Below are 21,205 nucleotides of genomic sequence, written 5' to 3'. Positions count from 1 at the left end.
GTCGGTGGTGACTTCAGTGTATTCTCCGTATGTTAGAGAAAATGCATTTTTAAAGTTGGTGTTAGACATAAACCAAGGCCCGAAATTTTACTCAATGCTTTCTCCTAAATGTATTTTGAACAATTAGTTCAAGAGCCTCTTCGAAGTGTAAAAGGTTGCCAATACATACTTGATCTTTTAGCAAATACGGCGCATCATGTGTGATTTTAGGGTGTCCTGGCTTAGGAAAATCTTGAATAGTTCTCGTATGAACAGACGGTGATCACAAGCTTGTTATAGTGAGGTTGACCATCTAATTCCTCCAAAAATAAACACAAAAATCATATTTAAAATAGAAGATAGAAATTTGATTGACACCTTCCTAAGAGACAGTCTCCACCTCTTCCCAACTATGTAAGCGCATACTAAATGTGGTCTCAGTTCAAAGAAATGGTATCGTCATGGTGCAGTGGTTAGCACACTGGACTCGAATTCGGGAGAATGACGGTTCCAACGCGAGTCCGGCCATCGTGTTTTAGGTTTTCCGTGATTTCCTCAAAAGGCTTCTGACAAATTTCGGGATGGTTCCTTTGAAAGGGCACGGCCGACTTTCTTTCCCATTCTTCCCTAATCCAATGGGACCGATGACCTCGCTGTTTGGTCCCCTCCCCAAAAATCAAAAACCAAAGTAACCAATAGCGTTGGCGATAATTGATAAATATATACCAAATAAATTAGTTATGGAACTGGTCCTTCATGGTTCACAAAACAGGTCAGATCACTAGATGCTTCTCGACTTTAACAAAATGCTAAATACTTAAGATCGGTATCGTTTTTGAGAAGCTCGAAATTTAGCAGTAACTTCAGTGCGAGAAGCTCTTAATAGTTCAACAACGAAATTCTCTCTCGAAATCTGTCAGAAGCCCCAAACACATTTTGGTTGTATGTAATGTATGCCAGCAGTAAGATACATTCAGTACCTTCACTGTACCAGAACAATGGCAAGTTACCGATGACAGTGCCAATAAAGCAGAATTAAGAAGTACGGTATTCCGAGATTTCTTCAGCAAAGAAGACGAAGTAAACATTCCAGAATTCGAATCAGGCACAGCTGCCATCAAGAATATCTTACAAGTAGATATCCTCGGTGTAGCGTAGCAGTTTAAATCAGTAATAACAGGTCTTCTGATTCAGTTTCGTACCAAAGTGGTTCCTTTCAGAGATGCTGAGTAATAGCTCCGTACTTAGCAATGATATACAATCGCTCACTCGACGAAAGTTCCGTATCTGAAGACTGGGAAATTGCGTAGGTCACACCAATACTCAAGAAAACGAATAGGAGTAATCCGATGAATTACAGACCCATGCCACTGAAGTCGACTACAGCAGGGCTTTCGAACATATACTTCGCTTGAACGCTATGAATTACCTCGAAGGTAACGCTCCACTGACACATACTTAGAACAGATTCAGAAAATATAATTCTTATGAAGTCAATTAGTTCTTCATACTCACGAAGTAATGAATGATATTGGCAGGGAATGTCGAATTGATTCCATATTTCCAGATTTACAAAAGGCTTCTAACTGAATTGCGTGGCTATGGAGATTCGTCACTGTTGTGAGATTGAATTCGAGGTTTCCTGTCAGAAAGGTCAGAGTTAGTAGTAAATCACATAAAACCATCGAGGAATACATAAGTAATATCTTAGTTCCCCAGGGAAGTATTAGAAGTCCTCTGCTGTTTCAGATCTACATAAACGACATAGGAGACAATCAGAACAGCCCTCCGATATTGTTTGGAGATGGTGCAGTCATTTACCAGCTTGTAAAGTGACTAGATGGTCAAAATCAAGTACAAAATAATTTAGAGAAGATACTGTATGGTACGACAAAAGGCAATTGACTCTAAATAATGAACAGTGCTAAAAGGAATCCGCTAAATTTCGGTTACACGATAAATCACACAAGAATTGCGGTTGTAAATTCAGCTGAATACCTACTGATTACAATTACGATTAACTCAAATTAGGATGATCAAATAGATAAAGACTGTGGTTTATTCACAGTACAAATAGAAAATGCAACACCTCTACTAAAGAGTCCGCTTACATTACGCTTGTTCACCCTCTTCTGGAGTATGGTTGTGCAGTGTGGGATCCGCATCAGATAGGATTGACGGAGGACACTGAAAAAGTTCAAAGAAGGGCAGTTCATTTTGTAGTATAGCGAAATAAGGGAGATAGTGCCACGGATATGATCCGCGAACTGGGGTGACAACCACTAAAACAGGCGTTTTTCGTTGCAGCACGATCTTTTCATGAAATTGTAATCACGAATTTTCTCCTCAGATTGCGAAAATACTTTTCTGACGCCCACATACATAGGGAGGAATGATCATCATAATAAGATAAGAGAAATCGGAACTCGCACGAAACATTTAGGTGTCCGTTTTTCCTACGCGCTATTCGAGATAGGACAGGTAGAGCCGTTAAAGGCGGTTCGATGAACACTCTGCCAGAACCTTAATTATAACTGTGGAGTAGTCAAGTAGATGTAGATACAAGTAGTAGAAAGGAGAACTAAAACTCACTAAACATCGAAATTGAATATACACTAAATCTGTTTGGTGTAATTTATGAATAAGTAACTCAGACATTTGAATGTATCTATCATTTTATCAGTGACGACGACAAATAACAAACAAATTCCTATAAATCACTGCTAATATAGCGAAGATGCAGTGATAATTTTACCCCTGCATATGATTTGTTTGGTTAATTGTGTGTAGCTCAGTGGCGGAGTGCAAGTCCTCCAATCGGATGCCACTTCGGTGACCTGCCCCCGTCGTACTTTCGAGTCCTCCCTCGAGCTTGGGTGTATGTGTCGTCTTTTATGTGAGTTGCTTTAAGTTAGATTAAGTAGTGAGTAAGCTTAGGGACCGATGACCTCAGCAGTTTGGTCGCATAAAACCTTACCACAAATTTCCAAATTTCCCGTGACGTGCGTGTCCCTAACCTGCCAACCTACCCCCGTTAACCAACTGGATTAGAGTGGTTATGTTTCCGCTACTTGTTACACATATTTCAGAGCCACACGTAAAATCTGCATACACCACAACGCCACTGGATAAAGGCTACCTACTGTCGTTTCACTGTAAAGTACTGAATACAAGTAAAAACATGTTATCTTTCAGATTTACTTCTGGAAGGAACCTAGTGTCGTGAATAAACCAGCCGATGTTATGGTATCGCCTAAAATGCAAGCCAGCTTCATGGAGGGCCTAGAAGCAAATGGCATTGAGTCGTCCGTCTACATCGATGATGTGCAGAGGTAAGCGTTAGCGTGGCCAGAGTAACCTTCAAATTATTTTTCATGTGTATGTCATACACAGTTGTTAACCTGAAGAGAATACAAGTGGGACAATGAAAGTTAAGTTTGTATTATGAAAATTATTAGTGGGTCTTTGCACTCCTGTGTGTGCTTCACATGGAGTGAATATTCACACGTCCTTGTTTTTTTGTTTTTGTTTTTGTTTGTTTGTTTGAAGTAAATGAGATTACATTTTATAAGTGACCACCCAGCAGTTCCCATTTCTATGTGAATACACAATGCAGAGACAAAATATTATGACCACAGCCTACCGCGAAGCTGAATCTCGCCTGGCGACGTAGCAGGTACGTGATGCTATAAGGAGAGTGTGTGAGCGGAACAGAGACGAATAGGGAATCATTCTAGAGACTACTAACTGTGGGGTAAATTGGGAAATCCGCTGAAATAAGTGATTTTAACAAAAGGTGAGTTGTTATGGCCCGACGTCTGCGAACTTGCATCTCGGAAACGGTGAAGCTGGTCCGATGTTTACGTCCTGATGTCATGAGCAGATACCGAAAGTCGTTGAGTGCGCTGAAACCACGTCTTGACGACAAGATGTTGAACGTACAAGTTAAAACACAGTGCATAGGGTTCCACAGCAGATAGCCGCTATGTGTTCCCACGTAACTGGAATCGTAACTGATCATGTTGTTGGTTCAACAACATCATCAGTTACGATTCAAGTGTACCCGGAATCATAGAGGCTGGGCCGTGGATCAATGGAAACGTTTCGCTTCATCGTGTGTATAACGTTACATCCTGCACCATGTCAATGGTCGTGTCCGCATGTGCTGTTATCCAGGCAAATCACGCTGATAACGTGACCACCAATATCTCCTTATCTGAATTCGATGGGACACACCTGAAACGATAACTCTCGCCTGCTCCGCGTCCGCAAATCACCTGTCCGTAATTTGTGGGGATTGCGTGACATGTGCGTAGATATACCGTAGCATACCTACGGAAACCTGTCAAGAACTTTTGGTATTCATACCAAGCATAATCGCTGCTGTAATTCTTTCCAAAAACGGGCCAACACGCCATTTAATAGGTGGTCATGGTGTTTCCTACTCCTTAAGCTGCCTTTACGTTGTGTAGTGTAGGCCATTCGTCGGTGGAAAGCTCGGAGAACTGTAAGTCTCCATGCATGCCCGAATTTCTCTAATGTTACAGGCTGGACCACTAAGTGCCATTTGTGTATGAGGTTCGTCTTTGGACGGCGGCTCTCGAAGTAGTAAAAATAAAGCCTTTTATGATACATACGCAATTCCCATAGCCTTTCACATTAGTATTTGATGGGCAATTTTGGCACATTTGCTAACCAGACAAATGAATTACCAGTTTTTTGCTCGGTTGTCAGGATGGTGCACAGAACTCAACAAGTAGTCGCACAAGAATTTGTAGTCATATTTATTCTGTAGTGCTGAGAATTTGAGACGTCAGCTGTGAAATACTTTCATGTTAAGAACAAACGCTATTGTCTTACTAATTTTAGACGGAGTAGAGGTGAGTTCTTCTGGCTTATTTCGAAGTGAATATGTATTGATTTTCAGGAACCTCTTGTTGGACCCCAGTTGGTGCCAGTAGATGATGCCATAGCTGAATCGAAGTCGATTGCAAATGATTTAACAATAAACACAACTCAGTGGTCGAAAAGTGGTAAGATATTACCCACAATTCCCACTGATGAAGAAAAATTATTTAGTAAACACTTGCGTGAGTGAATTTAATTCCACACAATTCTACTAATGTATCTGTTTGGATCTATGCGGTTGTTCCATCTTACATAACTTTAGATGTATATCCCTAACTAATTCACATTTGTAAGTGAATAATTACATCCCGATTTGACCTGTATCAATAAAATTACTGTTTAACTAGCTGTATTTTGCCTTCCACAGTGGAATAATGCTTGTTAGTGGCGGTAAACTTTTAGCATCAGAGAGAAAGTAGGTAGTGCTCATTTACAAACAAAAGGGTAAATGGGTTTGAAGGCCAACGGAATATATATTTATGATTCCCGTAAAGCTTCACCGTATGCTTTTTGGGTACAGACTCCTTATCCAAGCTCACTCTTTTTTTAAATCACATATAGTTTGTGTTTCCTTTTTACCTACTTCTTCAAGTACGGAATAGGGAGCTGGCCGTTGTGGCCAAGCGGTTCTAGGCGCTACAGTCTGTAACCTCGAGACCGCTACGGTCACAGGTTCGAATCCTGCCTCGGGCATGGATGTGTGTGATGTCCTCAGGTTTGTTAGGTTTAAGTAGTTCGAAGTTCTATGGGACTGGTGACCTTAGAAGTTAAGTCCCATAGTCCTCAGAGCCATTTGAACCATTCGAACGTAAAAAGCTTTTTTTCCCCTCTGAATAGTCTCTTGCTCCAATTTCAGTCGTCGTTGTGCCGGCCGCTGTGGCCGAGAGGTTCTAGGCGCTTCAGTCCGGAATCGCGCTGCTACTACGGTCGCAGGTTCGAATCCTACCTCGGTCATGGATGTGTGTGATGTCATTAGGTTAGTTAGGTTTAAGTAGTACTAAGTCCAGAGGACTGATGACCGCAAATGTTAAGTCCCATAGTGCTTAGAGGCATATGAACAACCATTTGTAGTCGTTTTTTCTGTTCTCGTTGTTGTTATGTTCGTTGTTGTGGTAGTGGTCGTGGTCACTATGGTGACGGTGGTCTTCAATCCGAAGACTGGTATGGTGCTGCTCTCCAACATAGTCTATCCTCTGCAAGCCTCTTCATTTCTGCATAACTGCAAGAATCTGTCTATGAACTGTTTGTTCTCCACATCTGACTTCCGTACAACGCTACACTTTAAATATCTGCAGAAAAGACTTCCTAACACTAAAATCTTTTATTTAATGGTAACAAATTTCTCTTTGTCGCGAATGTTTTCTTGCCATTGACAGTCTACATTTTCCATCCTCTTCGCTTTGGCCGCCTTTAGATATTTTGCTCCCCATCTACTAGTTTTATTGTTTATTTTCCAATGTAATGGCCTCAACATCACTTGATTTAATTCAATCACGTTCCATTATCCTTGTTTTACAGATGTTATTATTCGACTATAATCTCTTTTAAAGATCTTCGAAGTCCTTTACTGTTTATCATTGAATTACCGTCTCATTGGCAAACAATAAGGTTTTCATTCATTCTCCGTTAATTTTCATTCCCTTCTCAAATGTCTCTTTGGTATCCATCATGACAGTGCATAGACTGGATAACGTCTGGGACGGGCTACAGCCCTTCCGCTTCCTTCTCAACTATTGCTTTCGTTTGACTTATTACTGCAGTATAATTTCTGTTCAAGTTGTAGATAACCTATTAATCACTGTATTTTACCCTTATACCTTCAGAATTAAGAAGAGTTCATTCCAGTCGATATTGTCAAAAGCTTCCGTTAAATCCACAGTATTGCCACACGCGTTTCTACATCTCTCCGGAACCCAAATTTATCTTCCCTGAGATCAAATAACTTTTTCATTCGTCTATTAATAATTCGACTCACCACTTTGTGTTCATCACTTATTGGAGTAATAGTTCGATGCAATTCACGCCTATCGGTACCTTCCTACTTTGTAACTGGAATTATTACATTCATCTTAAAATGTGAAGGAATTTAATCTGTCTTATATATCTTACGTACAGGTGGAATTGTCTGTTATGGACGATTCTCCCAAGGATCATAATAAGTCTAAGGGAATGTAGCATACTATTCGGATCTCAGTGCTCTGTCAGATTCTTCTATCCTTATGGTATCTCTCATACCTTAAAGTACTTCCTTTTCTCTTTCCATAATGTTGTCTTCAAGTTAGTTTCTTTGGCATAGCCTCTTTGTATATTCCTTCCACGTGTCAGTTTCCTCTTCTTTGCTCAGTAATGACTTGTCGTCTGAGCTCGTAATATTCATACAGTGTTGTGTGTTCCCCAGAGGTCTCTTTAACTTTCCGGTATCGATCTTTCACCGACTCTTCCTTGGTTACACAACTTTATATTTCCTCTCCCTGTATTTCTACTTAGCCATTTGCGATTTTATGTTCATTTTATTTTTAGATGTTTATATTTTCTTTTCTTTGTATTTTCCCCTTTTGTCAGTTTAGATCAATATGTCGTCTAATATCCAAGGACATTTACTGGCCCGTTTCTTTTTCTTATTTGATCATTTGCTTCCGTGTATGTTTCACCATTGAACGCAAAACGAATCAGACATCTTTTTGGACAAGAATATGAAACATATTTTTCTTCGGTTTTGGAAAACCTTTGTTAAACTTCATCACTGATGCCATCGAAGGCCGAGAATTGTTAGCCTAGTTACGAGCTGCTGACTCTAAAGCTTTCTAAGAAAGCGCAGACTATAACATGACGACGTGAAGTTTTCATGTGGTAAAGGATAAAGTGATCACATTCCTAACTTAAAACGACGTACTCACCGTTACTGCTTTATCGAGCAGTGATGTAGTAGATTTTCACTTTGTAGACACCGTTGCGGAAGGTAAATTCATTTCATGTTATTCTACCACCTTTGTGATGTTCTTTCAACCTTACAAATTTTGCAAATACTCGTACTCCAATTAGCTGTGGCCTATAGGTCACTGCCATATGACATTTGTCATCTCTTGTTCCATTTGAAATGTACCATTGATGAAAATGTTATAATTAATACCAGTGGAAGAATGAGCTCTGTTCACCAGCACAGACAACGTCTCAGTTGTGATCGCCACGATAGGGTGATAACAACGATTTACTTACTTTCCAGACTCATCGACAACGAGAGACCAGTTCGAGAGCCCAAAGCAAGCTTCGCATTCGATGATTACCATAGCCTGGAGGAGGTAAAGTATGATTCTATGTTATCCTAAACACACAATATTTAGAGATACGTGTAACTTGGAACTATAATTTGATAATGAATTCGATTGGGAGGAGCACCGAGTGTGTGATTGTGTGTGTATGTGTATGTGTGTGTGAGTGTGTGTGTGTGTGTGTGTGTGTATGTGTGTGTGGGTGGGTGGGTGGGTGGGTGTGTGGATTGGTGAGCAGGGGGGGGGGGGGCGATGAGGGGGAGAGTGAGGGACACATTTGCTGTGTACAAAAGAGTGTTATACGAATTGTTGTGTTGTGAACGGACGGAAGAGTACCCTGCAGGTCCGTTCAAGGAACTGGAGACATTAGCTTCTGAATCCTACTAAATTTACCCTTTAATGAAATTTGTCACACACAATATTTCTCCTTCTTCATACAAAAAAGATTTAAAGTCACTAACTTTGGTTCAGAAATGTGTACATTATTCAGAAATACGTATTTTCAATAGCCTTCCAGCAGTCATAAAGAGATTAACTGCTAATAAAGTTCAGACTTGAAACCACCTATTCCATCAACAAATTTGTTCGTATAACCGACTGACTTATATTTTATCAATAATATCAAATAACGTGACTTTAACTCGTCTTGTGTCCAGTAACGTGATGAATGTAAGTAAGTACTTCAAACTTTGTTTCTCTTTGATAATGCGTGGCTTCAACTGCCACCATCATATGCGCTCCATTTAACTGTACATTTAGATGCTTTGTGAAATGTTTGTTGTTAAATCAAAATATGTTTCAGATTTCTTAATTACTCCACATTTTGAGAATCATTTACCGTAGGATCCGTGGGGCCGTAAAAAGATCTCTAGTGTTATGTATTCTTGTTTCAAGATTTGTTGTACACCCCTGAGCCTCTGCTCTCTATGAATCTATGGAGCAAAATATATGTTTAATCTCATCTGTTTTTTGCGGCATTCTCTTACAGAATTGTTTGCGACAAGGAGAAGTTTCCATCTGTAAGCAGTTGACGTTTTGGTGTGTTTAAGAAGGCCAATTGAAACCTAGCATTAAAAGGAGAGACTTAGTCCTACGTCCCAGGGGTTTTACTCTGTCTGAGCTACTTACATGAACTGCCTAATTGGGATATTTATTAATCCATCCTGTGGAAAGTACCTTTCATTTGTAACACAGAATAGCTTCTGGCAATGGAAGAAACTGCGCATTAAATTAGTGGTCCTCAGCCACACTATACGTGAAGCTACAGCGGAGCCAGATGATGGCGAGTACCGCCCTCCATTAGTATAGGGAATATTTTACATCCATGCTCTTAAAACTGACAACGCTGGTCATTACCCACCACAGGAACTGGACAGGTGTATCTGTAAGTGATTTTTCTATCAGCGCAAAAAAAGTCAGAGACAGCTTTCCTACTACTATACGGAATGTTGGAGTGTTGCCGCTTTGTTCACAACGTCTCACTACGTTTTGCTGTAGAAATTACAAATTTGATATGTTATCAAATATTTAAAAAAATGGTTCAATGGTTCTGGGACTCAACATCTGAGGTCATCAGTCCCCTAGAACTTAGAACTACTTAAACCTAACTAACGTAAGGACATCACACACATCCATGCCAGAGGCAGGATTCGAACCTGCGACCGTAGCAGTCACGTGGCCAAATATTTTAGTCTGTGCATTAACGGCCATGTCGAAATACGGTTTGGAACAACTGTAGGTATCATAGCTGGGCAAAGTAATTCAGAATCGTACACTCTCCCACAGCTCTTGCTAAGTAGGGCACCAGCCCACTGAATGATCTGTCTGCCTAAATGTGTTTTTTTTTTTTAAATAATGAAACTCTTGTTATTCGTAGTAAAGGATTAATCGCAAGCTTGAAGAGACATTTGATAGTGAATGAATAATGAGTATCTACTAGTACTTTCATGATTGTGGTGCTCTGGCGAGTAGAGCACCAACTACTGCCCACAGTTCCTGCGTTCAGTCCCAGGTAGGCGTGGGGAATATTCCTAGTATCAGCCCTCCAAGCCATCCCTGATCCACTCAGCCAGCTGTCAAATGAGCACCGGTGACCTTTAGTGTGAGTAAAAAAGGTAGCCGGCTATATGGGCCTGGGTAACACAGAGGAAATTTACAGAGCAGGAGATTGTTTAATAACTTCAATTGAGTGCTCAGTCTTTGCCAACACTGACCAGAGAGCTCCTGCTCTGAGGAAAAACAGCCAATTTCCAGAGTGACCATAAGGACACCGCTTCGCTATAGGCTTTTACGAGCAACGACTTCACTGCAGGATTTGGAAGAGTACATCTCACTTCAGCTTTTGCAGACTTAAGACTTCAAGTTAGGATTGCCTCTAGACGAATGTCTATACTTAAGCATTATTACAAAGAGAGGGATGAAGTCACATTCTCAAGCAATTGCTGCTGCCGGGTACCTCATTTGCGCTCCGCTTGTTTGAGAACATGGGGCATCGTTGCACTCGCCCATGTCGCTCAGACGTGAAATTAATTCACTGCCTTCAGCAGACGAGTACGTGAGTTTAAAGACATGCGTCTAGTTTGTTGCTCTCGCTGCGAGTTTTGGCGATCTTATGGCGTTCGTTTCAGTGTGCTTAGAGTAAAATAGGGGCAAATGATCAATATCAAACCCTAAAATACAAAAAACGGAAAATCTACTCATACTGATTGATATATTCATATTAAAACAAAACAAGACTTCGTTCAGAAAGTAGACCAAATTGTAGACTAAGTACCAATTCTTTATACATTATTTTTAAAACTATGTTATGCTTGTTCATTTTGCCAGTATATGAGGCTTAGATGACCAGATATGCAAGGAATAGATGGCCAACTGACAAAACACTTTAAAACGGAAATCGCATTAAATGTGTATCCAACAAAATTAACACGTCTTTACTGAACTACTTGTTACGGATAAGTTTGTAGGAAAAATTGTAGGAAATCACACAGTTTTAAATGTGAATGAGTTCTTTTTTCCTGCCGCATCGATGTCATACATCAGTACGTCATGTGCAGGATTCGTGTAGCCAACGCTTTTACCTGACACTCTGGATCCAACAGCACTGTTCTTTCGTGTTTTGGTAATCCTTCCCACAACCAAAGCGCTCTTCATCGTAAAAGCCATCACGCGAGTCTCCCTTGTACTGAAATTCCGCTGATGAGCCTGAACTGTCTGAAATCACTTAAGCCTCTTCCTTAATCAAAGCCTTCTATCACTTGCAAAAGCGTAATCTGGAACTGCATCTGCATCAAAGGGGTAAATTCCGATTGCTCTGTACTCAGACACTGCGTTCGCTCGCGTTGCTGCTTTCCTCCAAAACTCATGAAAAAGCTTGCCAAATTGTCATCTTTCTAGCCTCCGATCTGGATGATTCCTTTGCCATTTTGCTTCGACACTGTAAAAATAATTCAGAATTAGTATAACATTTCAACAAGGCTTACGAGGCAAAAAATGATCGCCTAGCCATTCACGTAGGCAAATTTCCTTGATATCAACATTTAACCACCCAGTGATACATTTTCTCTTCCCACTTTTTTTCTTGTTAACTCCCTTCGAGACCACGTAAGGAGGAAGAAACATCCCTTAGGAAGTGCACCACGTCAGCACGGTAATAGTTCCTCCCTTTTCAGACAATGTAACGACAAGTACTGCCTTTGATTGTCTTTCCCCTCATTTTTTTTTTACTTTATTAGTAAAGTCTTCTTCTCTACATCAGCCTAAGTAAAACTAATACATGGTTATTATGTAGTTTATTTTGTGCATATGAAAATCCAGCTAGGTAAATTAGAGTTTATGTGAAAAGATATTCAACAACAGCTGGAAAAACATGCACTGCATATTGCGCTGTGAATGTCTCAGGGTTATGACAATGTTGCACCATGTCAGGCGTATGTGCAGAACTACAACGAAAAATTCGGCAGGTCACCACAAACGCTCTTTTCAGTCTAATACGCTGGAATGCTCAATAAAATTTAGTTCAAGTCATAAAAAATGTGGAAACAACTGTGAACCATTAGGAAAATATAGAAGATCCTTCAATACCAGATCGGATACGTCTATCATCTTGGCTGTACCTTTACATAACACAAAATCTTTCTCCGTGTCATTCTCCATCTTAGCCATACGACTATGGAACGCACTCCCCTGTGATCTGCGTCTTATCCAGAACTACTCAACATTCAAGAGGGAACTCAAAAGTTACATATTAGGGACGGTATAGCCACCATTGTTGTGCCCCTAACATCCCTTTCTTTCTTCTCTCCATCACAGCTTCGAATTTTACCATTCTTTTTCTCTTCCTCTAACCTATCTACCTCTTATATATCTCTTTCACCCCATTCTATCGTCTTATGTCTCTGCTCGATGAGAATAACTCACAAGCTGCAAGAATATAACGAGAAAATTCCCAACTAACTGACATTCACAAAAGAAATGTATGTTTACTTTCATATACTTAGTCACTATTATTATTATTATTATTATTATTATTATTATTATTACTATTATCATTATTATTGTTGATTGTTATAATCTCAATTTTTTTTTCATTTGACATCAATACTGCATAATACGTTAAATGTTCTTAATGTTATTTAGAAACTGTAACTCGTTCAATCTGAGTATGCCTGGTTAGGTGTAAGAGAGGGCCTGAAGGCCCTAATCTTGCCAGGTAAAATAAATGCATAAATAAATAAATAAATAAATACTGTAAACTTTGATAGCAGATTTGCAGCAAGCTTGCTCTTTCCAGCTAGATACATTTTAGCTTTTTAACCTACATCGACTTTTGGCACACGACACTGGATGAAATAAATTTAGTCCAACGAAGTCTACAGTCTCCCAAAATGACTTTTGGTAAAGGACTCCCAAAATTACAAACCCTGAATGAGGTTTGATCACGAAACGAACTACAATTCTAGGCAGTGCTGTTACTTTCGACACTTTTTTTTGTGTAATCAGTCTTCTGGCTGGTTTGATACTGCCCGCTATCAATTCCTCTCCTGTGTCAACTTCTTTATCTCAGAGTAGCAATTGCAATCTACATCCACAACTATTTGCTGAAAGTATTTCACTCTCTGTCTTCTTCCATAGTTTCTGCCCTCTACAGTTCCCTCTAGTACCATGGAAGTCATTCCCTGATTTCTTAACATATGTACTATCATCCTGTCCCTTCTCATTTTCAGTGTTTTCCACATATTGCTTCCCCCCTTCCATTTCTGCGCAGAACCTCCTCATTCCTTCCCTTATCAGTCCACCTAATTTTCAACATTTGTCTGTAGCACCATATCGCAAATGCCTCGATTCTCTCCTGTTCCAGTTTTCCCGCAGTCCACGTTTCACTACCATACAATGCTGTGCTCTAAACGTTCATTCTCAAACATTTGTTCCTCAAATGAAGGCCTATGCTTGACACTAGTAAACTTGTCTTGGCCAAGAATGCCCTTTTCGCCGGTGTTAGTCTGCTTTTCATGTCCTCCTTGCCGTCTGTCATTGGCTAATTTGCTGCCTAGGTAGCAGAATTCCTCAACTTCACCTACTTCGTGACCCTTAATTCTGATGTTCAGTTTCTTGCTGTTCTCATTTCTACTACTTCTCACTACTTTCACCTTTCTTCGATTTACTCTCAGTCCATATTCTGTACTCATTAGACTGTTCATTCCACTCAGCAGATCATGTAATTCTTCTTCACTTGCACTCAGGATAGCAATGTCATCAGCGAATCGTATCATTGATATCCATTCACCTTGAATTTTAATTCCACTCCTGAACGTTCCTTTTACTTCCTTCATAGCTTCTTCGACGTACAGATTGAACAGCAGGAGCGAAGACTACATCCTCGTCTTACACCCTTTTTAATTCGAGAACTACGTTTTTGGTCGCCCACTCTAATTATTATTCGCTATTCGCTCTTGGACATACTGCATATTACCCGTCTTCCCCCATTCTTCTCAGAAGTTTGAATGTAACACCATTTTCCGTTGTCGAACGTTTTTCCAGGTCGACAAATACTATGAAGTTGTCTTGATTTTTCTTTAATCTTGGTTCCATTATGATCCGCAACGTCACAATTTCCTCTCTGGTGCCTTTATGTTTCCTAAAGCCAAACTGATCGTCATCTAACACATCCTCAGCTTTCTTTTCCATTCTTCTGTATATTACACTTGTCAGTAACCTCGATGCATGAGCTGTTAAGCTGATTGTGCCATAATTCTCGTACTTGTCAGCTCTTGCAGTCCTCGGAATTGTGTGGATGATTTTTTTCCGAAAGTCAGACGGTATGTCTCCAGACTGATACATTCTACACACAAACGTTAATTGTCGTTTTGTTGCCGCCTTCCGCAATGACTTTAGAAATTCTGATGGAACGTTATCTGTCCCTTCTGTCTTTATTGTTCGTAAGTCCTCCAATGCTCTGGTAAATTCTGATTCTAATACTGGATCCGCTATCTCGTCTAAATTGGTTCCTGTGTCTTCTTCTATTACATCAGACAGATCTTCCCCCCTCTTAAAGGCCTTCAGTGAACTCTATCCACCTATCCGCTCTCTCCTCTGCATTTGACAGTGCACTCTTAACGTAGCACTCTTAATGTTACCACCCTTGTTTTTAGTTTCACCGAAGTTTGTTTTGACTTTCCTATATGCTGAGTCACTCCTTCCTACAATCATTTCTTTTTCGATTACTTCACTTTTTCCTGCAGCCATTTCATCTTAGATTCCCTGCACTTCCTATTTATTTCATTCTTCAGCGACTTGTATTTCTGTACTCCTCAGATTCCCTGAATGTTTTTGCACTTCTTTCTTTCATCAGTAAACTTAAGTATTTCTACTGTTACCCTTGGTGTCTTCACAGTTATCTTCTTTGTAGCTATGGTTTCCTTTCCATCTTCTGCGATTGCCATTTTTAGAGATATCCATTCCTCTTCAACTTTACTACCTACTGAGCTATTCCTTACTGCTGTATCAACGGCCTTAGCTTCAAGCATCTCGCTTCAGTCCTACTTCTTTCGATATTGATTCTTCCTGATTAATCTCTTAAACTTCAGCCAACTCTTCACCATTACTACATCGTAATCTGAGTCTATATCTGCTCCTGGGTACACCTTACAATCTAGTATCTGATTTCGGAATGTCTGTCTGACCATGATGTAATTTAACTGAAATCTTGGTGTATCACTCGGCCTTTTCCGATTATATCTCCTCCTCTCGTGATTCTTGAACAAAATATTCGGTATTACTAACTGAAATTCATTACTGAACTCAATTAGTCTTTCTCCTCTCTCACATCTTCACCTAAGCCCATATTCTCCTCTTTTCTTCTACTCCTTCCGGTACAACTGCATTCCAGTCCCCCATGACTATTAGATTTTCATCTCCCTTTACGTACCGTATTACTCTTTCAGTGTCCTGATATACTTTCTCTATATCTTCATCTTTAGCTTGCGACTTCGTCATGTCTATCTGAACTATCGGTGTCGATATTGGTTTCGTGTCTATTCTGATAAGAACAACCCTGTCACTGAACTGTTCACAACAATACATTGTCTGCCCTACCTTCCTGTTCATAATGAATCCTACTGTCGTTGTACCATTTTTTGCTGCTTTTGGCAGTACCCTATACTCATATGACCAAAAATCTTTGTTTTTTCCTATTCACCTCACTGCCCCTTAGTATATTTAGACTGAGCCTTTGTATTTCCCTTTTCAGATTTTCTAGCTTCCCTACAACGTTCAAGCTTTTGCAATTCCACATTCCGACTCGTAGGACGTTATCCTGGCGTCGGTTATTCAAACTTCTTCTCATGATCACTTCCCCCTTGGCAGTCCCCTCCCGGAGATCCGAATGGGGAGACTACATCGGAATATTTTGCCAATGGAGAAATCATGACACTTTTTCAATTGTACGCCACATGTCCTTTAAGTGCATGTCGTGTGTCTTTAATGCAGTGGTTTACATTGCCTTCTACATCCTCATGGCGTTGACCACTGCTGATTCTTCATCCTATAGAGGTAGTTTCCCACCCCAAGAACAAGAGAGTGCCCTGAGCCTCTGTCTGATCCTCTGCCCTCTGTGACAAAGCCTTTGGCAGAATGAAGATGACTTTTTTATGTCGGAAGTCTTCGCTGCCAATGCTGATCATTAATCAAAGTTAAAGATGTGGCGCATTTCGAGCCCGGTATCGAGGACGTTTTGATCAGCAATCAAAGATGCTACCCATAGACCACAGGTGCATACTTTAGTGCTTTCACACTGAGAAAACGAAATTGTATCGACATTAACGTAGATCGACGAGGAGGAAGGAGGTAAATAAAACAATGCCAGATGAACTAGTTCATGATGCTGGATTATCGATTCAAGAAGAAGTTCGTCGATAAGTGTTTGAATACACAGACCAATTTATACGAGAGATGTCACAACGATACAGAGCCATGAAGGAAATCACAAAAAAATTTCCAAATTGTTGAAGCAAAACTTATGTTCAACGCTTCCGACGACATTGCGGCTGTAGCATTGGATAACCTGGCCGAATTTATGATGAGTTTCATAAGGAGTAGGTTCTGCAAGAAATAAAAGTTATCGTAGGTATCAACGTGCGGAAAAGACTAGCGTGACCGTTGCTGCAAGATGGACTTTAGTTTATAATTAAACGGAAACTCAGTGAATCATTTCCACATACACCACCTATAACCCAAGACTTCTAAACTGAAACTAATAATTATCTTCACATTACGAAGAATCAAGAACAACTACCCAGTATGTCCATTTTTCCAACAGAAAAAAAGTTTCAAATGGAAGATTTCAATGACTTTATTGAGAATTTCAGCAAAATAAAGGCACCGAAACATTTAATATAGTAATACAAATAATAACTACTATCTCGTACTATGTTTGCGAAAATAATTCATACTATAATCATATAAACTTTCTTTCCGGACTATCAAATATAAATGTAATTTCCTTATTCTATTATTTATTAATTCTTTACAGTGTACCTTATGGTTGCTGTGTTAAATGACGATCCCTATTCTAAAATTCTCACCTATGTCTCTGGGAATGTTTATTGGTACTCTTAGAAGTTAGAGCGCCAACAATATAAATACTTATTTAATTTGTGAGCCGTGATAGCTACATTATTCATTTTTTTCATTAGACACGCTACAAATCCGTCAGTTTCTAAAACAACCAAGGGCCTCATTTGGTTTGCCACTAGTCTGGAGTGTAATGTTTTTTGGATGTTAAACGTGAAAATTTATGGTACAACTTATCTTAAAGAAGGGAACGATTGATGGAACAACATCTTGTGGCATCAAGGAAAAATCAGACTGCTCATAGAGGGAACTGCGTGGCGTAAAAATGGTAGAGCAAGATCGAGGCTGTAGAATATTCATGATCAGATGAAAATTTTGGAAATTTGTAGGAAAGGTCTATGGGACCAAACTCCTTAGGTCATCGGTCCCTAGGCTTACACACTACTTAATCTACCTTACGCTAAGGACAACACCCACCCACCCATGCCCAAGGGAGGGCTCGAAACTCCGATGGGGGGGGGGGGGGGGGGAGGCGCGCGAACCGTGACCAGCCGCCCTAGATCGCACGGATATCCGGCGCGGCTATGATCAGATTCCCACAAATCATCAACGTAGCTCACGCACCTTTAGTTTCTAGTTACGTGCAATAATACGTGATAATTCTGTACTTGTTCGCAGATCTACGCCTGGCTGGACACTCTGGCGGAAGCATACCCAGGTACAGTGACGACAGTCGTGGGTGGAAGCACGTACGAAGGTCGCGAAATTAAAGGAGTGAAGATCTCTTTTGGGGACGGTAACCCCGCAGCAGTCATTGAGGGAGGTGAGTAAAGCACCCTGAACCTTATAATCGGTAACTTAATGCGCAGTCACACTTACACACTACAACATTTTTAACGATTAGTTTGGAATGTCAAGCGTTCTTTTACAAGTGGTGATGTGAAGTCTCCACTTCGTGATGGTCTTGGGCGTCGTAGTGGTTTTTGGATCCAGAGATGTTGCCGAAGACGGATATGCCTGGGCGAGTAAATCGATAATCAATTTGATTGTTGTATCAGCGGAAATACATTGAACAGACTGAAGGTGTAGTATGTAATAACGAAATGCCTTTGCTTGTGCACAACCATAACATTGTGGTTTCGTGCTGGGTGTTTTCAGTGACAGAACCAGAGTGTACATAAACGCTTTTTCTGCTGATGGTAATCAGAAACGGTTGAAAATGGAAAAAGAAAATATTACAATTAGTTTTGGTCTGTGATTTGAATTATATACCTACCTGTGAAGACATGAATTAGTAGTTCCATCACGCTTTTTATCACACTATCCATGATGTGAATGTACTTCGAATATCTCCTCGTTGTACCTGAAGAAGAGACCTTGTGGTTCCTCAACTGAAAGGAGATAAATACAGCTGAGTGCATAAATAACTATAGCTACGAGAATAAAGAGTAGTTTCTTCCCACCTTAGACGTTGATTTCACTGGATCATTAATACAAGTTGACTGACTTAAATCGATTTCCTTAAACCACTTAGCGTGGAAAACCGAATAAAAAGGTTACTGCTAACAGATTTAATTGTCAGTGACGTGTGGTATTATATTCGTTTTCATAAAAATAGCACACAGGAAACATGTGATTACGTTCAATACTTATACAATACACTATGTAAATTATGTATGACATTAGTTTCAGCATACAAAGTAATAAAATAGAGAACACAAGAAATATTCAGTTAAACCTCAGTTCTCCATAACTTACATTACTCAGTGATGCCGTTCCACTTTCATGGGCAGTGTTGGATTGGATTGTTTGGGAGAAGAAACTAAACAGCGAGGTCATCGGTCTCATCGGATTAGGGAAGGACTGGGAAGGAAGTAGGCTGTGCCATTTCAAAGGAACCATCCCGGCATTTGCCTGGAGCGATTTAGGGAAATCACGGAAAACCTAAATCAGAATGGCCGGATGCGGGATTGAACTGTTGTCCTCCCGAATGCGAGTCCAGTGGCCCCATTACGTTTTACTTTTTTACTTCAGCAGCATGTGATTATTTAGAAAAGTTTTTTGTTATTGTTCAGTGAATTTAGTAAATGCATATTCGTAGAATGTTGACCTTTTAAATCTGAAGACGAAGCATAATTCCTGTAGACAGAAACGCTTAGTGCGAAATAGGCTTTTGATTCTGTTTAGACCTTTAAGAAGCCTTCCTGATTTTTATAAGAATTTCATTTAAAGATGTAGTCAGCTCTTTGTAATGCGAGCCAGGTGGTATGTAAGTGAGACACTAAATCCAAAACATAGTAGAATGAATTCTTCGTTCCAGGCTTGCATTTGCATGTTGCAGGAATTTTTGTTTACGGTGATAGAAAGCCAACTTATATTAAAATGAGAAAATATTGAATGTAATGAATACTACTCTGTGATGATACACAAGATTTTTCCTACATTTGAGGTACAACAATCCCGAAAGCGCTACACGTAATTTTACCATTACTGTGCTAAATTATTATCTCGCTCTTGCAGGTGAGTCGATTTACCTTATCAGTACTGTACTAGTGCATGCAGCTGCATTCCACCGTGTATGTGGACTTTCACGTCAAGCAACTGCAAACAGTGAGCGCCTCTACAGCAGCTCCCTGCATCTAAATTTACCTACATCGCTTCATAAGAACTTTAATTGCTTTTGGCAGGCATGCATGCTTTGGAGTGGGCCACCGTAGCTTGTATGTCGTGGTTCATCAATGAGATCCTCACCACCGACAACTCGACAGTCAGGGACGTCATCGAGCAGCTCGACTTCTATATCTTCCCCACCACAAACCCCGACGGGTATCACTACACTTGGACTACAGTAAGTAACTCGTGAATTTTATGACGTTTCACGTACTAAATACACAATATTCAAATTACACACTGTTAAATGTAATATGTTGTCCATAATCTATTTTAGATATTTAAATGTAAAGTAAATCTCACCACTCTCGTTGATGAGTGAATTAGAGGCACCTACGTAGTAGCTTGCATTCGCCCGGTTGGCGGCGGCGAGGTGTAGGTACACACAAAAGCATTGGTAGGTCAGCCAGTTTCCTCAAGCCACTGAAATTTGTAAAAAGTGGGTCAAAGGCGAACACATTTTGCTCAGTGGTGTCATAAATGCGTTTAATAGGATTGATGTGACTTCAGAAACCACACAAGCACCCTCATCTCAATGAATTGTTCCTTTAAAGGTTTCGACACACATTTGGGGGCAGTGAGATGGTGCATTGTCTTGCTGAATGCGCATGGTGCCTAGGGGCTTTACAGGCAAACAAATGTGATCACTTCCCGGACAACAGAAACCTGTATCATCAGCTGGTGGGAAGTGATACAGACTTATGAAGGACCCAATTTAACCTTACGTACACACTAAAACTAAACTCCGCCCGAATAAGCCTCGGCAGGTCCAATGGTACTAACCGACCGCTGCGTTACCCTCAGCCTATAGACGTCAGTCGATGCGGATATGTAGGAGCATGTGGTCAGCACACCACTCTTCCAGCCGTTGTCAGTTTTCGTGACCGGAGCCGCTACTTCCCAGTCAAATAGCGCCTCAATTGGCCTCGCAAGGGCTGAGTGCACCGCGCTTGCCAACAACGCTCGGCACACCGGACGGTCGCCCATCCAAGTGCTACTTATGCTTAATATATGAGGGAAATGTTTGTAGCATTGCTTCTGTCAAAGTCAGTAATAAACAAATGCCGAATTCCGGTACAACTTTTTTTGCATTTACTGCTGTACAGTGCAACTCGATAGTAATTGTTCCAATGAAAATATACTTCTAGCATCGCTCAGACGTTGTTCCTTTGTTGAGTCGCATGCGACAGAACGCCATACCAATATGTTCCAAAACACCACGCATAAAAACGGGAATTTTCCGAGGCTCATATTTCGCGTTCTATTGGAATAGAAAGGGAGGGTAAAATATTTCGGATAGCCCTCGGGCT

At 40.3% G+C, this 21,205-nt stretch overlaps 1 protein-coding gene across 2 annotated transcripts in view; it reads left to right on the top strand.

Moving 5' to 3' along the window:
- The window catches only part of LOC126354488 (zinc carboxypeptidase-like), a 77,241-nt gene that overhangs the window by 17,877 nt on the left and 38,159 nt on the right, over nt 1-21,205 (top strand). For both annotated transcript variants that reach the window (XM_050004207.1, XM_050004209.1), the window contains exons 3-6: nt 3,175-3,311; nt 8,111-8,186; nt 17,904-18,048; nt 19,913-20,073. In XM_050004207.1, the coding sequence (XP_049860164.1) occupies nt 3,175-3,311; nt 8,111-8,186; nt 17,904-18,048; nt 19,913-20,073 (519 nt within the window). The remainder of the gene's footprint in view (nt 1-3,174; nt 3,312-8,110; nt 8,187-17,903; nt 18,049-19,912; nt 20,074-21,205) is intronic.

Source organism: Schistocerca gregaria, chromosome 3, assembly GCF_023897955.1.
Source record: "Schistocerca gregaria isolate iqSchGreg1 chromosome 3, iqSchGreg1.2, whole genome shotgun sequence".
In the NCBI taxonomy this organism is placed as follows: domain Eukaryota; kingdom Metazoa; phylum Arthropoda; class Insecta; order Orthoptera; family Acrididae; genus Schistocerca; species Schistocerca gregaria.
This window is presented reverse-complemented; position numbering and strand designations above follow the sequence as displayed.